This window comes from Melanostigma gelatinosum (genome assembly GCF_949748355.1).
Source record: "Melanostigma gelatinosum genome assembly, chromosome: 15".
Classification (NCBI taxonomy): Eukaryota; Metazoa; Chordata; class Actinopteri; order Perciformes; family Zoarcidae; genus Melanostigma; species Melanostigma gelatinosum.
In genome coordinates, this window is record NC_136648.1 from 14,774,807 (window position 1) to 14,797,337 (window position 22,531).

Here is a 22,531-nt window from a genome sequence, read left to right on the forward strand (position 1 = left end):
GGAGGCTGAAGAGACTGTGTGAGGGGTGGCTGGAGTCGCGCACAATCATGGTCACTTTGCGGATGAGGCGAGTGTCATATATGTCCTGCAGGGAGGTTTTAATGGCACTTTTAACAAAGGCAGTATCGTTGACTTTACGTTGGGACTGCTGCAAATACCAAGCTAGTTAGCGTAACATAGGTACATTTAATTGCAAAACATGTGGTTGCTATTCCTTGTCAACTGACATATTTTGAATGTCAACACCAAGAAGCTACACCACACTAAACAGCTGACAAATTCATTAATGCAAGGGGTAAATTCAAATTCCATGATACCCAAGTGTAAAGTTTGACATGTATAATTTTCCTTTATTTATTTCTAGCTCTGTTTGCAACTTTGCAATAATTATTGAAGTGTCTGATTCCATTGCTCATCACTTTCCATCAGTAGGACTTGATGCTGTCTGCATGTTCCTCACATGACAGCTTACATGTGCTACATTTGGGGTTGATGATGACCAACTTAGAGCACTATGAGGTGCTTTATAGACTTATACACTGCATTGAGTCCCTTTTAAAAATGCGCAGCAACATGCACCTTTTTGTCATCATTGATAGGACATAAAGCCATCTTTTCTTTTTTTTTTTTTTACCTTTGTACAGGTTGGCAGCGACAGGAGGTTCAGAGGGAATGGATGGATTTCCTATGGAGGTTACAGAGGCAGTGTGTCTTGGGGCCAGCCTTGCCCTCTCAGGCATCTGTTACTATCTCTATAGGAAGAGCCGGACGACACTAGATAAACTTGACGTAAGTTGTTTTTCATGTGTAATCAATATGATCTTACATGCGTTTTTATTGTTTTATTTTGAAAGTTTAAGTTTGTGTTTTCATGTTGTTCAAGCCATCGGGAGGAATGGGATTAGTTGTGAAACCATGTAAACAATCTTTAGCTTTCACACACTGCTTGAAATCCTCTTTCTGTCACTACAGTATGTGCACTACATATACAGTTTGTGTACTACATATACAGTGTGTACATGTGCGTTATGTTCTCAGGATGCTCCACACTTCACCATAGATGGAAAACTCAAAGACATCTTGAAAGTTACTCCAGGAGCGTGTCTGCAGTATGCTGTCATTGAAGGTAAACAGGGTGTCACAGATTTATTTACATTGAAAAATGTGTATGGTGTCCTTGTCTCTTATTATCTATCATGTGTATATGCATACTGTAGGTGCTGTGCAACCAGCAGGTGAGCCTCTGACAAGCCACTTCCAAAAAGAATTTGTCGGAGTGTTGCAGAAATTCCTGTTGAGAGAACACAGGCTGGTGTGGAACAGCCTATCACGCACTTGGTGAGAAATCTATCAAGACAAAAATACCAAGCATTGTTATGATAGCATACGTGATACTTCCTCTTTACCTTTACGTGACAGTGGACAGTTTAACGTTAACTATCACAGTGTGAAATAAAGTTGAATTGACGATCGTCCGCTGCCAATAATCTGTAAAATATGCGATCAGGACATCGTCATTCATGCTTTTCTAGTCCCAGATCTTTGATAATGTTACATAGTAAACAACTAATCTGTGTTTAAATTCACAAGATGAGAACAAAGGTTCCGGTCAGTTAGATTATGATGCGTTCAGGCGCTGTTCAGTGAAAATTTGTGTTGGACGAAGGTAAATTATAACGTCATCATGATGTATTCACATGTCATCTCGTAAAATGTAGTGTTGCTGAGAAACTTGAAGAAATCCAGTTGTTTGAAGGAGACGTTTTCACAACAATATCAATAGATATTAAAGATGAATTATGAGCTGTTTAACTTCCTAACACTAGCTCTAAGCAGCTTATACATCATTAAAACTACGAATGACAGAATTAGTTTTAATCAATAAAAATACAATCTTTTATTTCTCTTGTCTTTTAATAAAAATAAAAAAAATTAGAATAATAATACATTTTTAAAATGCGTTAACGCACGATAAAATAATTGTCGGCGTTAATTAATGAATGCGTTAACGCGAAAATAACGCATTAACTTGCCAGCATTAATTATTTTGCCTTTTTTGGCACTTTCGTAAACTGGATATTTTGGAGCTCTCAGAAATATCTGAGCTTCTATGGTTATCCCATATAAGATGACTTGGCTTTGGACTCTTCTGTTTGGATCTGATAATAGTCAAATGATGCCACTTAGTTTCCTCCAATTGTTTGTATATTTATGTTACAATGAGGCAACCCCAAATTTCTAATGTATATTTTGTCTTTGTCATCGTATGTGTAGACTAAAAAGAACTCATGTTCCTCCCTCTACATGTCGCAGGACGGACAGTGAACGAGTCTTGCACCACAGAGTGAATGCAGCGCTGGCCATCGCCTCTGCTTTGGCAGGGGCAGCAGTACTCCTCTGGGTCGGCCGACGCTACTACGATCACCTAAAAGATGGCTGGGAGCAGGAGAGGAGGGAATTAGAAAGACTGCAAAATGAAAATGCCTGTGTGATTTGCCTCAGTCAGCCACGTAACTGTGTTCTGTTGGACTGTGGGCATGTGTGCTGCTGCCGCAGCTGCTTCCAGGCTTTGCAACAACGCCGATGTCCCATGTGTAGAGAAAGAATCACACAAGTGGTGCCTATTTTCCATGCCTGAGGCACCTGTGTGATCACACAGGTGAAAATATTCCTTTATGTTCATGTTTCCTTTATGAAACAAAGTAACTGATAGATATAGCTGATCTGTATTATAGCATCAGCAAATTAAGTCATGTTACTGTACTGCATTTGATTCACAACGTACAACACAAGAAGACTGAAGGTTTGACCATTTTCACAGTAGACGACGGTGAGACACATGGCTACCTCTACACTGCCCCTCGACCCTCCTAACCCAAAATCATTTAGATCCGAGATGTTTATTGAAGCCAATCTGTCATTGAAGCCTGTTCAGTGTGTCCGAGTTTGGTTGGTGCAGAATACAAGTACTGTATATCAATACATATATATCTACACTTTAATGTATAATAGTGAATGTATGATGAATTGAAAGCCAATGTATTTTCAAAGCTGCCCAAAAGGATTTTGCAGATGTCCGTCTTTGTGCGTGAAATGAAACTCCTTTATTTCCCCTCACCATTCTGTTTGCCATTTCATCCTCATGCATTTGAAAATCTAGCCTATTTTTTTATACAAGAGTTGAACTGAAACTGCCAAAAAAAAAAAAAAAGAATGTATGCAAAACATTCTGTAATACTTTCTGTTCAATTCACGGCCGGACAGCCATGTTAACCTATGATAAACTGATGTACAACTTTTCCTATTTATGGACCATGTCGTCAGACATCGCTTCTATTCATTTTGAGTGACTGCTCTTTTTGTACTTTGTCCATTTATAAAAATTGTTTAAAATGTTTATACTTGATTTTCAAACTGCCTTTTTTGTACATTTAACTTTATAATCAAACAAGTGCAAGCTTTCCCCATGGTGTCTTGAAGACCATATTGTTGTAAAGTCTGCAATTGTGTGCTAGCTTTATGATAAGAAATATCAGCCTATATTGATGGTTACAAATTATTGTGTGGGTGTGCATGTGCAATCCCTTAAAATGATAATAATAATACATTAAAAAAATGCGTTAACGCACGATAAAATAATTGTCGGCGTTAATTAATGAATGCGTTAACGCGAAAATAACGCGTTAACTTGCCCAGCACTGATTATTTTGCACTTTCGTAAACTGGATATTTTGGAGCTCTCAGAAATATCCCATGTGATCACATGGCCACCAGTAGCATTTGATTTGTTTAATTTAATTATTGGGAGAATGCAAAGACAGAACAGCAAAAGAGTGAATAATCTCACACGGGCCTTTGGAGAGAGTGAATGCTACTAAAATGCTGTAAATCTGGACCCAGCTCACATCTCGTGATGGGTACCGAAACCACATAAATGTGCACCGGTGCCAAATTATAAAAAAATGTAATATTGATCATCTCAGACGTTTTATCTGTACTTTTTAATGTCAGTGATCATCTGCTCTCTGTGTCGCTCCTCCACACACACTGAGCAAAGTCATCTTACAGCAGATGGTTGAAGATTACTGGAGTTAACGACAGTTACTGTAATGCAATAAAACCTTTGTGAGTAAAAAGCAAATACTTTATCAATACACCTGTTATTTTAATCTGCTCTGTCTCACAGCCTCGATGTTGAAGCACAGCATGCTAGGTCGGCTAATAACAAATTTGTTGAGGATTTAATGTTCTAACTGGAGCCACAATCCACCAGGAAACAAGGCTACAATCACTTGTGCTGATTATTTAACCAGGAAGTTATTTAAAGTTGATTGCTGATGATTGCCACGGTTCTAAACAAAGAAAGAAAGAGATTACAACATCTTGCTCAAATCATAAAGTAGGCCTTTAAATCATGCCACATTAAAGTAACATAAATATGGTCTATGAATATAATTATTACCTTAACTTAACTACTACTTCATCATATATTACAAAACAAATTAGATGAAAGATGATACGTTAATCATCTGAAATACGTATAAACCTAATAATAGAAACAACTGAAGTTAGCCCGCAATTAGCTTGTTGACAAAAACGAGTGGCCATACCATTATAATTCGGCCTTTTTTAATAAACTAATTACAACTACCAACAGTCATGTCTTCAATGACCTTAATGTATTGTCACATAATGTAAAATAACGACAAATAAAGGCTAAACTACCGCGGAATCCGCTCCGAAATGCTGGCAGCTGCCACAAGATGCTAGTGGCAGCTGCCACATACAGTGGCAATCACTTCCTGTTGCAAGCTCAGCTGCCACGGAAAGTCGTGGCAGCTGAGCTTGCAACAGGAAGTGCCTGTACTAGCTGCCGCTGCCACGATTTGAGCTTGCCCTTCCTCCCGTTTCGGACAAACTCCGCACAGTGTGTTGTTGTAGAGTGTGTTGTTCTTGTTGTTAATGTTGTTGCTGGATGTGCCTATTTTTAAAATGTCTTGTTGTGGCTGAATCTGCTATCTGCTGATCTTTTAATACACAAGTTGACCTACTATGCTACCATAGGCTGTAAAAAAAAAAAAAAAAAAATGTGACCCCCCCCAAAGCAACGTAAGGCCCCCCCGCAAATCAGTGCCTGGAGCCGGGCCTGCATACCGTAACACTTTGTCCACCACCCTCATCCGTCATTATACGTTACAGGGAAGACAAAATGTTCCCAAACTTGCGACTGAAATGACGCCGCGGCTTCTGACGTTCCTCCGCTCGCCATGACTTCACCGTTAAATGCTTCTAAGCTGCTCCGGTCACGTGAACACACTACTGCTTTATATCTGTTCACTGACACTCTGCACTGATATTCGGGGACTTGTTACTTGAAAAGGAACAGCAGCAGTAGAACTTTATTACACACTATGATGATTACGCTGTAAAAAAAGAAAAAAAATACTCGATTGATCCGCGGTTCACAAGTGATCCGAACCGTGAGGGTTGATCCGAACCGTGAGGGCTGATCCGAACGGATCACGTATCGATCCGTGACACCACTAGTTTTAATCAATAAAAATACAATCTTTTATTTCCTTATCATTTGAATTGTAAATTGTTATGAAGAACAAAAAACATTACAAATTACTACAACAAAGTAAAGGATAGCATGTAACATTTCTGATGGTTTAAACTGACTTCAGAGCGGTTTAAATGATTTTTGGGGCGGTGGCAAAAAAACATAGTCTGGAGCCTCGTAGACCAGCTGCTATAATCAAACAAAGGGATCTGTATCTGCTGATTTGGATCTTCAATGATCGGCAAAAAAACGTAAACAAGGATCTCTAAAAGTTATATTTGCTTCTTTTTTTCTTTTGTGCTGATCCGATTTTTAGACTAGTTACTTAATAACTAGTGCTGGGCAAGTTAACGCGTTATTATCGCGTTAAAGCATTAATTAATTAACGCCGACAATTATATTATCGCGCGTTAACGCGTTTTTTTTTAAATTTATTATTAAGCAACATTTTTAACAAACGAACCAGGCAGCAAGCAGTGAACAGCTGTGTTCATGTGGTGTCACTTCCTTATTCCTTAAAATTATAATAATAATACATTAAAAAAATGCGTTAACGCACGATAAAATAATTGTCGGCGTTAATTACTGAATGCGTTAACGCGAAAATAACGCGTTAACTTGCCCAGCACTGATTATTTTGCACTTTCGTAAACTGGATATTTTGGAGCTCTCAGAAATATCTGAGCTTCTATGGTTATCCCATATAAGATGACTTGGCTTTGGACTCTTCTGTTTGGATCTGATAATAGTCAAATGATGCCACTTAGTTTCCTCCAATTGTTTGTATATTTATGTTACAATGAGGCAACCCCAAATTTCTAATGTATATTTTGTCTTTGTCATCGTATGTGTAGACTAAAAATAACTCATGTTCCTCCCTCTACATGTCGCAGGACGGACAGTGAACGAGTCTTGCACCACAGAGTGAATGCAGCGCTGGCCATCGCCTCTGCTTTGGCAGGGGCAGCAGTACTCCTCTGGGTCGGCCGACGCTACTACGATCACCTAAAAGATGGCTGGGAGCAGGAGAGGAGGGAATTAGAAAGACTGCAAAATGAAAATGCCTGTGTGATTTGCCTCAGTCAGCCACGTAACTGTGTTCTGTTGGACTGTGGGCATGTGTGCTGCTGCCGCAGCTGCTTCCAGGCTTTGCAACAACGCCGATGTCCCATATGTAGAGAAAGAATCACACAAGTGGTGCCTATTTTCCATGCCTGAGGCACCTGTGTGATCACACAGGTGAAAATATTCCTTTATGTTCATGTTTCCTTTATGAAACAAAGTAACTGATAGATATAGCTGATCTGTATTATAGCATCAGCAAATTAAGTCATGTTACTGTACTGCATTTGATTCACAACGTACAACACAAGAAGACTGAAGGTTTGACCATTTTCACAGTAGACGACGGTGAGACACATGGCTACCTCTACACTGCCCCTCGACCCTCCTAACCCAAAATCATTTAGATCCGAGATGTTTATTGAAGCCAATCTGTCATTGAAGCCTGTTCAGTGTGTCCGAGTTTGGTTGGTGCAGAATACAAGTACTGTATATCAATACATATATATCTACACCTTAATGTATAATAGTGAATGTATGATGAATTGAAAGCCAATGTATTTTCAAAGCTGCCCAAAAGGATTTTGCAGATGTCCGTCTTTGTGCGTGAAATGAAACTCCTTTATTTCCCCTCACCATTCCGTTTGCCATTTCATCCTCATGCATTTGAAAATCTAGCCTATTTTTTTATACAAGAGTTGAACTGAAACTGCCAAAAAAAAAAAAAAAGAATGTATGCAAAACATTCTGTAATACTTTCTGTTCAATTCACGGCCGGACAGCCATGTTAACCTATGATAAACTGATGTACAACTTTTCCTATTTATGGACCATGTCGTCAGACATCGCTTCTATTCATTTTGAGTGACTGCTCTTTTTGTACTTTGTCCATTTATAAAAATTGTTTAAAATGTTTATACTTGATTTTCAAACTGACTTTTTTGTACATTTAACTTTATAATCAAACAAGTGCAAGCTTTCCCCATGGTGTCTTGAAGACCATATTGTTGTAAAGTCTGCAATTGTGTGCTAGCTTTATGATAAGAAATATCAGCCTATATTGATGGTTACAAATTATTGTGTGGGTGTGCATGTGCAATCCCTTAAAATGATAATAATAATACATTAAAAAAATGCGTTAACGCACGATAAAATAATTGTCGGCATTAATTAATGAATGCGTTAACGCGAAAATAACGCGTTAACTTGCCCAGCACTGATTATTTTGCACTTTCGTAAACTGGATATTTTGGAGCTCTCAGAAATATCCCATGTGATCACATGGCCACCAGTAGCATTTGATTTGTTTAATTTAATTATTGGGAGAATGCAAAGACAGAACAGCAAAAGAGTGAATAATCTCACACGGGCCTTTGGAGAGAGTGAATGCTACTAAAATGCTGTAAATCTGGACCCAGCTCACATCTCGTGATGGGTACCGAAACCACATAAATGTGCACCGGTGCCAAATTATAAAAAAATGTAATATTGATCATCTCAGACGTTTTATCTGTACTTTTTAATGTCAGTGATCATCTGCTCTCTGTGTCGCTCCTCCACACACACTGAGCAAAGTCATCTTACAGCAGATGGTTGAAGATTACTGGAGTTAACGACAGTTACTGTAATGCAATAAAACCTTTGTGAGTAAAAAGCAAATACTTTATCAATACACCTGTTATTTTAATCTGCTCTGTCTCACAGCCTCGATGTTGAAGCACAGCATGCTAGGTCGGCTAATAACAAATTTGTTGAGGATTTAATGTTCTAACTGGAGCCACAATCCACCAGGAAACAAGGCTACAATCACTTGTGCTGATTATTTAACCAGGAAGTTATTTAAAGTTGATTGCTGATGATTGCCACGGTTCTAAACAAAGAAAGAAAGAGATTACAACATCTTGCTCAAATCATAAAGTAGGCCTTTAAATCATGCCACATTAAAGTAACATAAATATGGTCTATGAATATAATTATTACCTTAACTTAACTACTACTTCATCATATATTACAAAACAAATTAGATGAAAGATGATACGTTAATCATCTGAAATACGTATAAACCTAATAATAGAAACAACTGAAGTTAGCCCGCAATTAGCTTGTTGACAAAAACGAGTGGCCATACCATTATAATTCGGCCTTTTTTAATAAACTAATTACAACTACCAACAGTCATGTCTTCAATGACCTTAATGTATTGTCACATAATGTAAAATAACGACAAATAAAGGCTAAACTACCGCGGAATCCGCTCCGAAATGCTGGCAGCTGCCACAAGATGCTAGTGGCAGCTGCCACATACAGTGGCAATCACTTCCTGTTGCAAGCTCAGCTGCCACGGAAAGTCGTGGCAGCTGAGCTTGCAACAGGAAGTGCCTGTACTAGCTGCCGCTGCCACGATTTGAGCTTGCCCTTCCTCCCGTTTCGGACAAACTCCGCACAGTGTGTTGTTGTAGAGTGTGTTGTTCTTGTTGTTAATGTTGTTGCTGGATGTGCCTATTTTTAAAATGTCTTGTTGTGGCTGAATCTGCTATCTGCTGATCTTTTAATACACAAGTTGACCTACTATGCTACCATAGGCTGTAAAAAAAAAAAAAAAAAAATGTGACCCCCCCCAAAGCAACGTAAGGCCCCCCCGCAAATCAGTGCCTGGAGCCGGGCCTGCATACCGTAACACTTTGTCCACCACCCTCATCCGTCATTATACGTTACAGGGAAGACAAAATGTTCCCAAACTTGCGACTGAAATGACGCCGCGGCTTCTGACGTTCCTCCGCTCGCCATGACTTCACCGTTAAATGCTTCTAAGCTGCTCCGGTCACGTGAACACACTACTGCTTTATATCTGTTCACTGACACTCTGCACTGATATTCGGGGACTTGTTACTTGAAAAGGAACAGCAGCAGTAGAACTTTATTACACACTATGATGATTACGCTGTAAAAAAAGAAAAAAAATACTCGATTGATCCGCGGTTCACAAGTGATCCGAACCGTGAGGGTTGATCCGAACCGTGAGGGCTGATCCGAACGGATCACGTATCGATCCGTGACACCACTAGTTTTAATCAATAAAAATACAATCTTTTATTTCCTTATCATTTGAATTGTAAATTGTTATGAAGAACAAAAAACATTACAAATTACTACAACAAAGTAAAGGATAGCATGTAACATTTCTGATGGTTTAAACTGACTTCAGAGCGGTTTAAATGATTTTTGGGGCGGTGGCAAAAAAACATAGTCTGGAGCCTCGTAGACCAGCTGCTATAATCAAACAAAGGGATCTGTATCTGCTGATTTGGATCTTCAATGATCGGCAAAAAAACGTAAACAAGGATCTCTAAAAGTTATATTTGCTTCTTTTTTTCTTTTGTGCTGATCCGATTTTTAGACTAGTTACTTAATAACTAGTGCTGGGCAAGTTAACGCGTTATTATCGCGTTAAAGCATTAATTAATTAACGCCGACAATTATATTATCGCGCGTTAACGCGTTTTTTTTTAAATTTATTATTAAGCAACATTTTTAACAAACGAACCAGGCAGCAAGCAGTGAACAGCTGTGTTCATGTGGTGTCACTTCCTTATTCCTTAAAATTATAATAATAATACATTAAAAAAATGCGTTAACGCACGATAAAATAATTGTCGGCGTTAATTACTGAATGCGTTAACGCGAAAATAACGCGTTAACTTGCCCAGCACTGATTATTTTGCACTTTCGTAAACTGGATATTTTGGAGCTCTCAGAAATATCTGAGCTTCTATGGTTATCCCATATAAGATGACTTGGCTTTGGACTCTTCTGTTTGGATCTGATAATAGTCAAATGATGCCACTTAGTTTCCTCCAATTGTTTGTATATTTATGTTACAATGAGGCAACCCCAAATTTCTAATGTATATTTTGTCTTTGTCATCGTATGTGTAGACTAAAAATAACTCATGTTCCTCCCTCTACATGTCGCAGGACGGACAGTGAACGAGTCTTGCACCACAGAGTGAATGCAGCGCTGGCCATCGCCTCTGCTTTGGCAGGGGCAGCAGTACTCCTCTGGGTCGGCCGACGCTACTACGATCACCTAAAAGATGGCTGGGAGCAGGAGAGGAGGGAATTAGAAAGACTGCAAAATGAAAATGCCTGTGTGATTTGCCTCAGTCAGCCACGTAACTGTGTTCTGTTGGACTGTGGGCATGTGTGCTGCTGCCGCAGCTGCTTCCAGGCTTTGCAACAACGCCGATGTCCCATATGTAGAGAAAGAATCACACAAGTGGTGCCTATTTTCCATGCCTGAGGCACCTGTGTGATCACACAGGTGAAAATATTCCTTTATGTTCATGTTTCCTTTATGAAACAAAGTAACTGATAGATATAGCTGATCTGTATTATAGCATCAGCAAATTAAGTCATGTTACTGTACTGCATTTGATTCACAACGTACAACACAAGAAGACTGAAGGTTTGACCATTTTCACAGTAGACGACGGTGAGACACATGGCTACCTCTACACTGCCCCTCGACCCTCCTAACCCAAAATCATTTAGATCCGAGATGTTTATTGAAGCCAATCTGTCATTGAAGCCTGTTCAGTGTGTCCGAGTTTGGTTGGTGCAGAATACAAGTACTGTATATCAATACATATATATCTACACCTTAATGTATAATAGTGAATGTATGATGAATTGAAAGCCAATGTATTTTCAAAGCTGCCCAAAAGGATTTTGCAGATGTCCGTCTTTGTGCGTGAAATGAAACTCCTTTATTTCCCCTCACCATTCCGTTTGCCATTTCATCCTCATGCATTTGAAAATCTAGCCTATTTTTTTATACAAGAGTTGAACTGAAACTGCCAAAAAAAAAAAAAAAGAATGTATGCAAAACATTCTGTAATACTTTCTGTTCAATTCACGGCCGGACAGCCATGTTAACCTATGATAAACTGATGTACAACTTTTCCTATTTATGGACCATGTCGTCAGACATCGCTTCTATTCATTTTGAGTGACTGCTCTTTTTGTACTTTGTCCATTTATAAAAATTGTTTAAAATGTTTATACTTGATTTTCAAACTGACTTTTTTGTACATTTAACTTTATAATCAAACAAGTGCAAGCTTTCCCCATGGTGTCTTGAAGACCATATTGTTGTAAAGTCTGCAATTGTGTGCTAGCTTTATGATAAGAAATATCAGCCTATATTGATGGTTACAAATTATTGTGTGGGTGTGCATGTGCAATCCCTTAAAATGATAATAATAATACATTAAAAAAATGCGTTAACGCACGATAAAATAATTGTCGGCATTAATTAATGAATGCGTTAACGCGAAAATAACGCGTTAACTTGCCCAGCACTGATTATTTTGCACTTTCGTAAACTGGATATTTTGGAGCTCTCAGAAATATCCCATGTGATCACATGGCCACCAGTAGCATTTGATTTGTTTAATTTAATTATTGGGAGAATGCAAAGACAGAACAGCAAAAGAGTGAATAATCTCACACGGGCCTTTGGAGAGAGTGAATGCTACTAAAATGCTGTAAATCTGGACCCAGCTCACATCTCGTGATGGGTACCGAAACCACATAAATGTGCACCGGTGCCAAATTATAAAAAAATGTAATATTGATCATCTCAGACGTTTTATCTGTACTTTTTAATGTCAGTGATCATCTGCTCTCTGTGTCGCTCCTCCACACACACTGAGCAAAGTCATCTTACAGCAGATGGTTGAAGATTACTGGAGTTAACGACAGTTACTGTAATGCAATAAAACCTTTGTGAGTAAAAAGCAAATACTTTATCAATACACCTGTTATTTTAATCTGCTCTGTCTCACAGCCTCGATGTTGAAGCACAGCATGCTAGGTCGGCTAATAACAAATTTGTTGAGGATTTAATGTTCTAACTGGAGCCACAATCCACCAGGAAACAAGGCTACAATCACTTGTGCTGATTATTTAACCAGGAAGTTATTTAAAGTTGATTGCTGATGATTGCCACGGTTCTAAACAAAGAAAGAAAGAGATTACAACATCTTGCTCAAATCATAAAGTAGGCCTTTAAATCATGCCACATTAAAGTAACATAAATATGGTCTATGAATATAATTATTACCTTAACTTAACTACTACTTCATCATATATTACAAAACAAATTAGATGAAAGATGATACGTTAATCATCTGAAATACGTATAAACCTAATAATAGAAACAACTGAAGTTAGCCCGCAATTAGCTTGTTGACAAAAACGAGTGGCCATACCATTATAATTCGGCCTTTTTTAATAAACTAATTACAACTACCAACAGTCATGTCTTCAATGACCTTAATGTATTGTCACATAATGTCAAATAACGACAAATAAAGGCTAAACTACCGCGGAATCCGCTCCGAAATGCTGGCAGCTGCCACAAGATGCTAGTGGCAGCTGCCACATACAGTGGCAATCACTTCCTGTTGCAAGCTCAGCTGCCACGGAAAGTCGTGGCAGCTGAGCTTGCAACAGGAAGTGCCTGTACTAGCTGCCGCTGCCACGATTTGAGCTTGCCCTTCCTCCCGTTTCGGACAAACTCCGCACAGTGTGTTGTTGTAGAGTGTGTTGTTCTTGTTGTTAATGTTGTTGCTGGATGTGCCTATTTTTAAAATGTCTTGTTGTGGCTGAATCTGCTATCTGCTGATCTTTTAATACACAAGTTGACCTACTATGCTACCATAGGCTGTAAAAAAAAAAAAAAAAAAATGTGACCCCCCCCAAAGCAACGTAAGGCCCCCCCGCAAATCAGTGCCTGGAGCCGGGCCTGCATACCGTAACACTTTGTCCACCACCCTCATCCGTCATTATACGTTACAGGGAAGACAAAATGTTCCCAAACTTGCGACTGAAATGACGCCGCGGCTTCTGACGTTCCTCCGCTCGCCATGACTTCACCGTTAAATGCTTCTAAGCTGCTCCGGTCACGTGAACACACTACTGCTTTATATCTGTTCACTGACACTCTGCACTGATATTCGGGGACTTGTTACTTGAAAAGGAACAGCAGCAGTAGAACTTTATTACACACTATGATGATTACGCTGTAAAAAAAGAAAAAAAATACTCGATTGATCCGCGGTTCACAAGTGATCCGAACCGTGAGGGTTGATCCGAACCGTGAGGGCTGATCCGAACGGATCACGTATCGATCCGTGACACCACTAGTTTTAATCAATAAAAATACAATCTTTTATTTCCTTATCATTTGAATTGTAAATTGTTATGAAGAACAAAAAACATTACAAATTACTACAACAAAGTAAAGGATAGCATGTAACATTTCTGATGGTTTAAACTGACTTCAGAGCGGTTTAAATGATTTTTGGGGCGGTGGCAAAAAAACATAGTCTGGAGCCTCGTAGACCAGCTGCTATAATCAAACAAAGGGATCTGTATCTGCTGATTTGGATCTTCAATGATCGGCAAAAAAACGTAAACAAGGATCTCTAAAAGTTATATTTGCTTCTTTTTTTCTTTTGTGCTGATCCGATTTTTAGACTAGTTACTTAATAACTAGTGCTGGGCAAGTTAACGCGTTATTATCGCGTTAAAGCATTAATTAATTAACGCCGACAATTATATTATCGCGCGTTAACGCGTTTTTTTTTAAATTTATTATTAAGCAACATTTTTAACAAACGAACCAGGCAGCAAGCAGTGAACAGCTGTGTTCATGTGGTGTCACTTCCTTATTCCTTAAAATTATAATAATAATACATTAAAAAAATGCGTTAACGCACGATAAAATAATTGTCGGCGTTAATTACTGAATGCGTTAACGCGAAAATAACGCGTTAACTTGCCCAGCACTGATTATTTTGCACTTTCGTAAACTGGATATTTTGGAGCTCTCAGAAATATCTGAGCTTCTATGGTTATCCCATATAAGATGACTTGGCTTTGGACTCTTCTGTTTGGATCTGATAATAGTCAAATGATGCCACTTAGTTTCCTCCAATTGTTTGTATATTTATGTTACAATGAGGCAACCCCAAATTTCTAATGTATATTTTGTCTTTGTCATCGTATGTGTAGACTAAAAATAACTCATGTTCCTCCCTCTACATGTCGCAGGACGGACAGTGAACGAGTCTTGCACCACAGAGTGAATGCAGCGCTGGCCATCGCCTCTGCTTTGGCAGGGGCAGCAGTACTCCTCTGGGTCGGCCGACGCTACTACGATCACCTAAAAGATGGCTGGGAGCAGGAGAGGAGGGAATTAGAAAGACTGCAAAATGAAAATGCCTGTGTGATTTGCCTCAGTCAGCCACGTAACTGTGTTCTGTTGGACTGTGGGCATGTGTGCTGCTGCCGCAGCTGCTTCCAGGCTTTGCAACAACGCCGATGTCCCATATGTAGAGAAAGAATCACACAAGTGGTGCCTATTTTCCATGCCTGAGGCACCTGTGTGATCACACAGGTGAAAATATTCCTTTATGTTCATGTTTCCTTTATGAAACAAAGTAACTGATAGATATAGCTGATCTGTATTATAGCATCAGCAAATTAAGTCATGTTACTGTACTGCATTTGATTCACAACGTACAACACAAGAAGACTGAAGGTTTGACCATTTTCACAGTAGACGACGGTGAGACACATGGCTACCTCTACACTGCCCCTCGACCCTCCTAACCCAAAATCATTTAGATCCGAGATGTTTATTGAAGCCAATCTGTCATTGAAGCCTGTTCAGTGTGTCCGAGTTTGGTTGGTGCAGAATACAAGTACTGTATATCAATACATATATATCTACACCTTAATGTATAATAGTGAATGTATGATGAATTGAAAGCCAATGTATTTTCAAAGCTGCCCAAAAGGATTTTGCAGATGTCCGTCTTTGTGCGTGAAATGAAACTCCTTTATTTCCCCTCACCATTCCGTTTGCCATTTCATCCTCATGCATTTGAAAATCTAGCCTATTTTTTTATACAAGAGTTGAACTGAAACTGCCAAAAAAAAAAAAAAAGAATGTATGCAAAACATTCTGTAATACTTTCTGTTCAATTCACGGCCGGACAGCCATGTTAACCTATGATAAACTGATGTACAACTTTTCCTATTTATGGACCATGTCGTCAGACATCGCTTCTATTCATTTTGAGTGACTGCTCTTTTTGTACTTTGTCCATTTATAAAAATTGTTTAAAATGTTTATACTTGATTTTCAAACTGCCTTTTTTGTACATTTAACTTTATAATCAAACAAGTGCAAGCTTTCCCCATGGTGTCTTGAAGACCATATTGTTGTAAAGTCTGCAATTGTGTGCTAGCTTTATGATAAGAAATATCAGCCTATATTGATGGTTACAAATTATTGTGTGGGTGTGCATGTGCAATCCCTTAAAATGATAATAATAATACATTAAAAAAATGCGTTAACGCACGATAAAATAATTGTCGGCGTTAATTAATGAATGCGTTAACGCGAAAATAACGCGTTAACTTGCCCAGCACTGATTATTTTGCACTTTCGTAAACTGGATATTTTGGAGCTCTCAGAAATATCTGAGCTTCTATGGTTATCCCATATAAGATGACTTGGCTTTGGACTCTTCTGTTTGGATCTGATAATAGTCAAATGATGCCACTTAGTTTCCTCCAATTGTTTGTATATTTATGTTACAATGAGGCAACCCCAAATTTCCAATGTATATTTTGTCTTTGTCATCGTATGTGTAGACTAAAAAGAACTCATGTTCCTCCCTCTACATGTCGCAGGACGGACAGTGAACGAGTCTTGCACCACAGAGTGAATGCAGTGCCCTTTGTGTTAGTGGGATCAAATGAGACCACCGTCAGAGTCCTGTGCCCTCTGCAGGCCTCCGGACTCTACATGGAGACTACACACGAGAAGTTCCACCAAGTCAACTACGGCTTGGGTGACATCATAGGACAATACCTCAGCGGGGAGAAGCTTAAAGGGCAACTGGAGACCGAGGAAATGTTCAAAGTAAGTTGTTAGATGAGATACTAACGTTGTTAATATCTATAACTCGTATCTATAACTTTTTTTGCTAATCACAAGGGCAGATATGAATAAAAACGGATCTTAATGATACATTCCACGAATATTCCCCTCTTTTTCCAGGTGGGCACAACTCTTACCGCCGTGGGTGAGTTGATACTGGAAATGGACGGGACTCTGAATCTCCGACCCCCTTCAAATGGCTCACAGTACTTTTTGAGCAATACGGACTTTGACACCCTGGTGGGAGAGCAAGTGAGCACGGCTCTGCGGTGGAAGGCGCTGGCCATCGCCTCTGCTTTGGCAGGGGCAGCATTACTCCTCTGGGTCGGCCGACGCTACTACTATCACCTAAAAGTTGGCTGGGAGAGGGAGCAGGAGAGGAGGGAATTTGAGAGACTGCAAAATGAAGGCCCGAGAGCACGTGCTTCAGGACCGGGCCCTGAGACTCCTCAAGATGGGGAAGAGGAACACATAGAAAATGCCTGTGTGAATACAGTGCAATAGATTAAAAAACATTTAGACAATAAATATAACGTTATATAATAAGAGAAAAAAAAAAAAGCTATCAATCTGTATTCAGCAGCAGTTGGACATGGGGAGTCTTAAAAGAGAGGAGGGAGAGATTTTAGAGAGTTCAGCTTCCTAACAGCCTGGTGGACGAAGCTGTTTGAGAGTCTGGTGGTGCGAGCACGGAGGCTCCGGTATCTTCTCCCAGAGGGCAGGAGGCTGAAGAGACTGTGTGAGGGGTGGCTGGAGTCGCGCACAATCATGGTCACTTTGCGGATGAGGCGAGTGTCATATATGTCCTGCAGGGAGGTTTTAATGGCACTTTTAACAAAGGCAGTATCGTTGACTTTACGTTGGGACTGCTGCAAATACCAAGCTAGTTAGCGTAACATAGGTACATTTAATTGCAAAACATGTGGTTGCTATTCCTTGTCAACTGACATATTTTGAATGTCAACACCAAGAAGCTACACCACACTAAACAGCTGACAAATTCATTAATGCAAGGGGTAAATTCAAATTCCATGATACCCAAGTGTAAAGTTTGACATGTATAATTTTCCTTTATTTATTTCTAGCTCTGTTTGCAACTTTGCAATAATTATTGAAGTGTCTGATTCCATTGCTCATCACTTTCCATCAGTAGGACTTGATGCTGTCTGCATGTTCCTCACATGACAGCTTACATGTGCTACATTTGGGGTTGATGATGACCAACTTAGAGCACTATGAGGTGCTTTATAGACTTATACACTGCATTGAGTCCCTTTTAAAAATGCGCAGCAACATGCACTTTTTTGTCATCATTGATAGGACATAAAGCCATCTTTTCTTTTTTTTTTTTTACCTTTGTACAGGTTGGCAGCGACAGGAGGTTCAGAGGGAATGGATGGATTTCCTATGGAGGTTACAGAGACAGTGTGTCTTGGGGCCAGCCTTGCCCTCTCAGGCATCTGTTACTATCTCTATAGGAAGAGCCGGACGACACTAGATAAACTTGACGTAAGTTGTTTTTCATGTGTAATCAATATGATCTTACATGCGTTTTTATTGTTTTATTTTGAAATTTTAAGTTTGTGTTTTCATGTTGTTCAAGCCATCGGGAGGAATGGGATTAGTTGTGAAACCATGTAAACAATCTTTAGCTTTCACACACTGCTTGAAATCCTCTTTCTGTCACTACAGTATGTGCACTACATATACAGTTTGTGTACTACATATACAGTGTGTACATGTGCGTTATGTTCTCAGGATGCTCCACACTTCACCATAGATGGAAAACTCAAAGACATCTTGAAAGTTACTCCAGGAGCGTGTCTGCAGTATGCTGTCATTGAAGGTAAACAGGGTGTCACAGATTTATTTACATTGAAAAATGTGTATGGTGTCCTTGTCTCTTATTATCTATCATGTGTATATGCATACTGTAGGTGCTGTGCAACCAGCAGGTGAGCCTCTGACAAGCCACTTCCAAAAAGAATTTGTCGGAGTGTTGCAGAAATTCCTGTTGAGAGAACACAGGCTGGTGTGGAACAGCCTATCACGCACTTGGTGAGAAATCTATCAAGACAAAAATACCAAGCATTGTTATGATAGCATACGTGATACTTCCTCTTTACCTTTACGTGACAGTGGACAGTTTAACGTTAACTATCACAGTGTGAAATAAAGTTGAATTGACGATCGTCCGCTGCCAATAATCTGTAAAATATGCGATCAGGACATCGTCATTCATGCTTTTCTAGTCCCAGATCTTTGATAATGTTACATAGTAAACAACTAATCTGTGTTTAAATTCACAAGATGAGAACAAAGGTTCCGGTCAGTTAGATTATGATGCGTTCAGGCGCTGTTCAGTGAAAATTTGTGTTGGACGAAGGTAAATTATAACGTCATCATGATGTATTCACATGTCATCTCGTAAAATGTAGTGTTGCTGAGAAACTTGAAGAAATCCAGTTGTTTGAAGGAGACGTTTTCACAACAATATCAATAGATATTAAAGATGAATTATGAGCTGTTTAACTTCCTAACACTAGCTCTAAGCAGCTTATACATCATTAAAACTACGAATGACAGAATTAGTTTTAATCAATAAAAATACAATCTTTTATTTCTCTTGTCTTTTAATAAAAATAAAAAAAATTAGAATAATAATACATTTTTAAAATGCGTTAACGCACGATAAAATAATTGTCGGCGTTAATTAATGAATGCGTTAACGCGAAAATAACGCATTAACTTGCCAGCATTAATTATTTTGCCTTTTTTGGCACTTTCGTAAACTGGATATTTTGGAGCTCTCAGAAATATCTGAGCTTCTATGGTTATCCCATATAAGATGACTTGGCTTTGGACTCTTCTGTTTGGATCTGATAATAGTCAAATGATGCCACTTAGTTTCCTCCAATTGTTTGTATATTTATGTTACAATGAGGCAACCCCAAATTTCCAATGTATATTTTGTCTTTGTCATCGTATGTGTGGACTAAAAAGACCTCATGTTCCTCCCTCTACATGTCGCAGGACGGACAGTGAACGAGTCTTGCACCACAGAGTGAATGCAGTGCCCTTTGTGTTAGTGGGATCAAATGAGACCACCGTCAGAGTCCTGTGCCCTCTGCAGGCCTCCGGACTCTACATGGAGACTACACACGAGAAGTTCCACCAAGTCAACTACGGCTTGGGTGACATCATAGGACAATACCTCAGCGGGGAGAAGCTTAAAGGGCAACTGGAGACCGAGGAAATGCTCAAAGTAAGTTGTTAGATGAGATACTAACGTTGTTAATATCTATAACTCGTATCTATAACTTTTTTTGCTAATCACAAGGGCAGATATGAATAAAAACGGATCTTAATGATACATTCCACGAATATTCCCCTCTTTTTCCAGGTGGGCACAACTCTTACCGCCGTGGGTGAGTTGATACTGGAAATGGACGGGACTCTGAATCTCCGACCCCCTTCAAATGGCTCACAGTACTTTTTGAGCAATACGGACTTTGACACCCTGGTGGGAGAGCAAGTGAGCACGGCTCTGCGGTGGAAGGCGCTGGCCATCGCCTCTGCTTTGGCAGGGGCAGCATTACTCCTCTGGGTCGGCCGACGCTACTACTATCACCTAAAAGTTGGCTGGGAGAGGGAGCAGGAGAGGAGGGAATTTGAGAGACTGCAAAATGAAGGCCCGAGAGCACGTGCTTCAGGACCGGGCCCTGAGACTCCTCAAGATGGGGAAGAGGAACACATAGAAAATGCCTGTGTGATTTGCCTCAGTCAGCCACGTAACTGTATTCTGTTGGACTGTGGGCATGTGTGCTGCTGCCACAGCTGCTACCAGGCTTTTCCACACCGCCGATGCCCCATATGTAGAGAAAGCGTCACGCGAGTGGTGCCTCTTTACCATGTCTGAGGCACCTGTGTGATCACATGGCCTCAGTGGAGCGTCACCACGACACAAACTGTACTACGGCTTTACACCTCAAAGGTCTAAAGTGCTGCACTTAAACCTTAAAAAGGCCAACGGTAACTTTTTGAAAAAATGATTACTGTAAAACAAAAAAAACCCACAATGAAGTTTTTTTTTTAAATATTGTGCAAACACTTTGTCCACTGCAGAGTTTCAGTGAGGTATTTTATCTGTAATTGTATATGAGGAATAAAGGTGTAATTGAAAATGTTGCAGAAATGTTCACTCTCCTCTACATGTCTGTTCTGTGCCTTATTCTGGTCATGTATGTGGCTGCTGCCATGAAGACTGAAGTGTATGAATCTAAATAACTTAAGCCTGGTCAGAGTAAGCTACGCTTTTGTTTCATCCACTTTCAGTCAAATAGTGGACGACCGAGGAGGTCAACGATCAGACTCACCTGCGTCAGGCGGCTCCGACAGATGGTCAGTCTGGCGCAGGCTCGGTCAAGTCTTGCGGGAAATAGCCGTGGCGTTGCCCTTGGCCAACATCGTGGCCCGTAGGAGTGGAGGCGGGCCCTGCGGGCCGCAGCGCTCCCGGAGGCATGGTGCCTGGGAGTGTGTCACTATACACCATGCATAATTTTGGCCTATTTCTTGGCGGCCGGTGGCTAGTTGGTTCTGGAGGCCGCAGTAGCCTTATGGATGGAAGAGGGAAGACCCGAGCGCTCCTCTGCGCTTTACGGTCACCTGTCGAGAGGCTTCTTTAGCTGTTGTAGGAAGTTTTCCACGAGTTTGAACGAGTCTTGCACCACAGAGTGAATGCAGCGCTGGCCATCGCCTCTGCTTTGGCAGGGGCAGCAGTACTCCTCTGGGTCGGCCGACGCTACTACCATCGTCTAAAAGTTGGCTGGGAGCAGGAGAGGAGGGAGTTAGAAAGACTGCAAAATGAAAATGCCTGTGTGATTTGCCTCAGTCAGCCACGTAACTGTGTTCTGTTGGACTGTGGGCATGTGTGCTGCTGCCGCAGCTGCTTCCAGGCTTTGCCACACCGCCGATGTCCCATATGTCGACAAAGAATCACACAAGTGGTGCCTATTTTCCATGCCTGAGGCACCCATGTGATCACATGGCCACCAGTAGCATTTGATTTGTTTAATTTAATTATTGGGAGAATGCAAAGACAGAACAGCAAAAGAGTGAATAATCTCACACGGGCCTTTGGAGAGAGTGAATGCTACTAAAATGCTGTAAATCTGGACCCAGCTCACATCTCGTGATGGGTACCGAAACCACATAAATGTGCACCGGTGCCAAATTATAAAAAAATGTAATATTGATCATCTCAGACGTTTTATCTGTACTTTTTAATGTCAGTGATCATCTGCTCTCTGTGTCGCTCCTCCACACACACTGAGCAAAGTCATCTTACAGCAGATGGTTGAAGATTACTGGAGTTAACGACAGTTACTGTAATGCAATAAAACCTTTGTGAGTAAAAAGCAAATACTTTATCAATACACCTGTTATTTTAATCTGCTCTGTCTCACAGCCTCGATGTTGAAGCACAGCATGCTAGGTCGGCTAATAACAAATTTGTTGAGGATTTAATGTTCTAACTGGAGCCACAATCCACCAGGAAACAAGGCTACAATCACTTGTGCTGATTATTTAACCAGGAAGTTATTTAAAGTTGATTGCTGATGATTGCCACGGTTCTAAACAAAGAAAGAAAGAGATTACAACATCTTGCTCAAATCATAAAGTAGGCCTTTAAATCATGCCACATTAAAGTAACATAAATATGGTCTATGAATATAATTATTACCTTAACTTAACTACTACTTCATCATATATTACAAAACAAATTAGATGAAAGATGATACGTTAATCATCTGAAATACGTATAAACCTAATAATAGAAACAACTGAAGTTAGCCCGCAATTAGCTTGTTGACAAAAACGAGTGGCCAT

At 40.0% G+C, this 22,531-nt stretch overlaps 2 protein-coding genes across 2 annotated transcripts; both read left to right on the top strand.

The window, feature by feature from the left end:
- Window positions 1–672: 672 nt before the first annotated feature.
- LOC306788722 (mitochondrial ubiquitin ligase activator of nfkb 1-A-like) lies at window positions 673–20,709 on the top strand (the record flags this gene model as incomplete). The annotated part of the gene is made up of 5 exons (XM_079284329.1): window positions 673–789; window positions 18,401–18,488; window positions 18,580–18,700; window positions 19,676–19,907; window positions 20,046–20,709. The coding sequence occupies 5 exons, from the start codon at window positions 673–675 to the stop codon at window positions 20,559–20,561; spliced, it is 1,074 nt and encodes a 357-aa protein (XP_079140455.1). The 3' UTR covers window positions 20,562–20,709.
- On the top strand, window positions 896–17,146 carry LOC306789697 (mitochondrial ubiquitin ligase activator of nfkb 1-A-like; the record flags this gene model as incomplete). The annotated part of the gene is made up of 5 exons (XM_079285777.1): window positions 896–907; window positions 1,039–1,126; window positions 1,218–1,338; window positions 16,393–16,624; window positions 16,763–17,146. The coding sequence occupies 5 exons, from the start codon at window positions 896–898 to the stop codon at window positions 17,144–17,146; spliced, it is 837 nt and encodes a 278-aa protein (XP_079141903.1).
- Window positions 20,710–22,531: the final 1,822 nt, after the last annotated feature.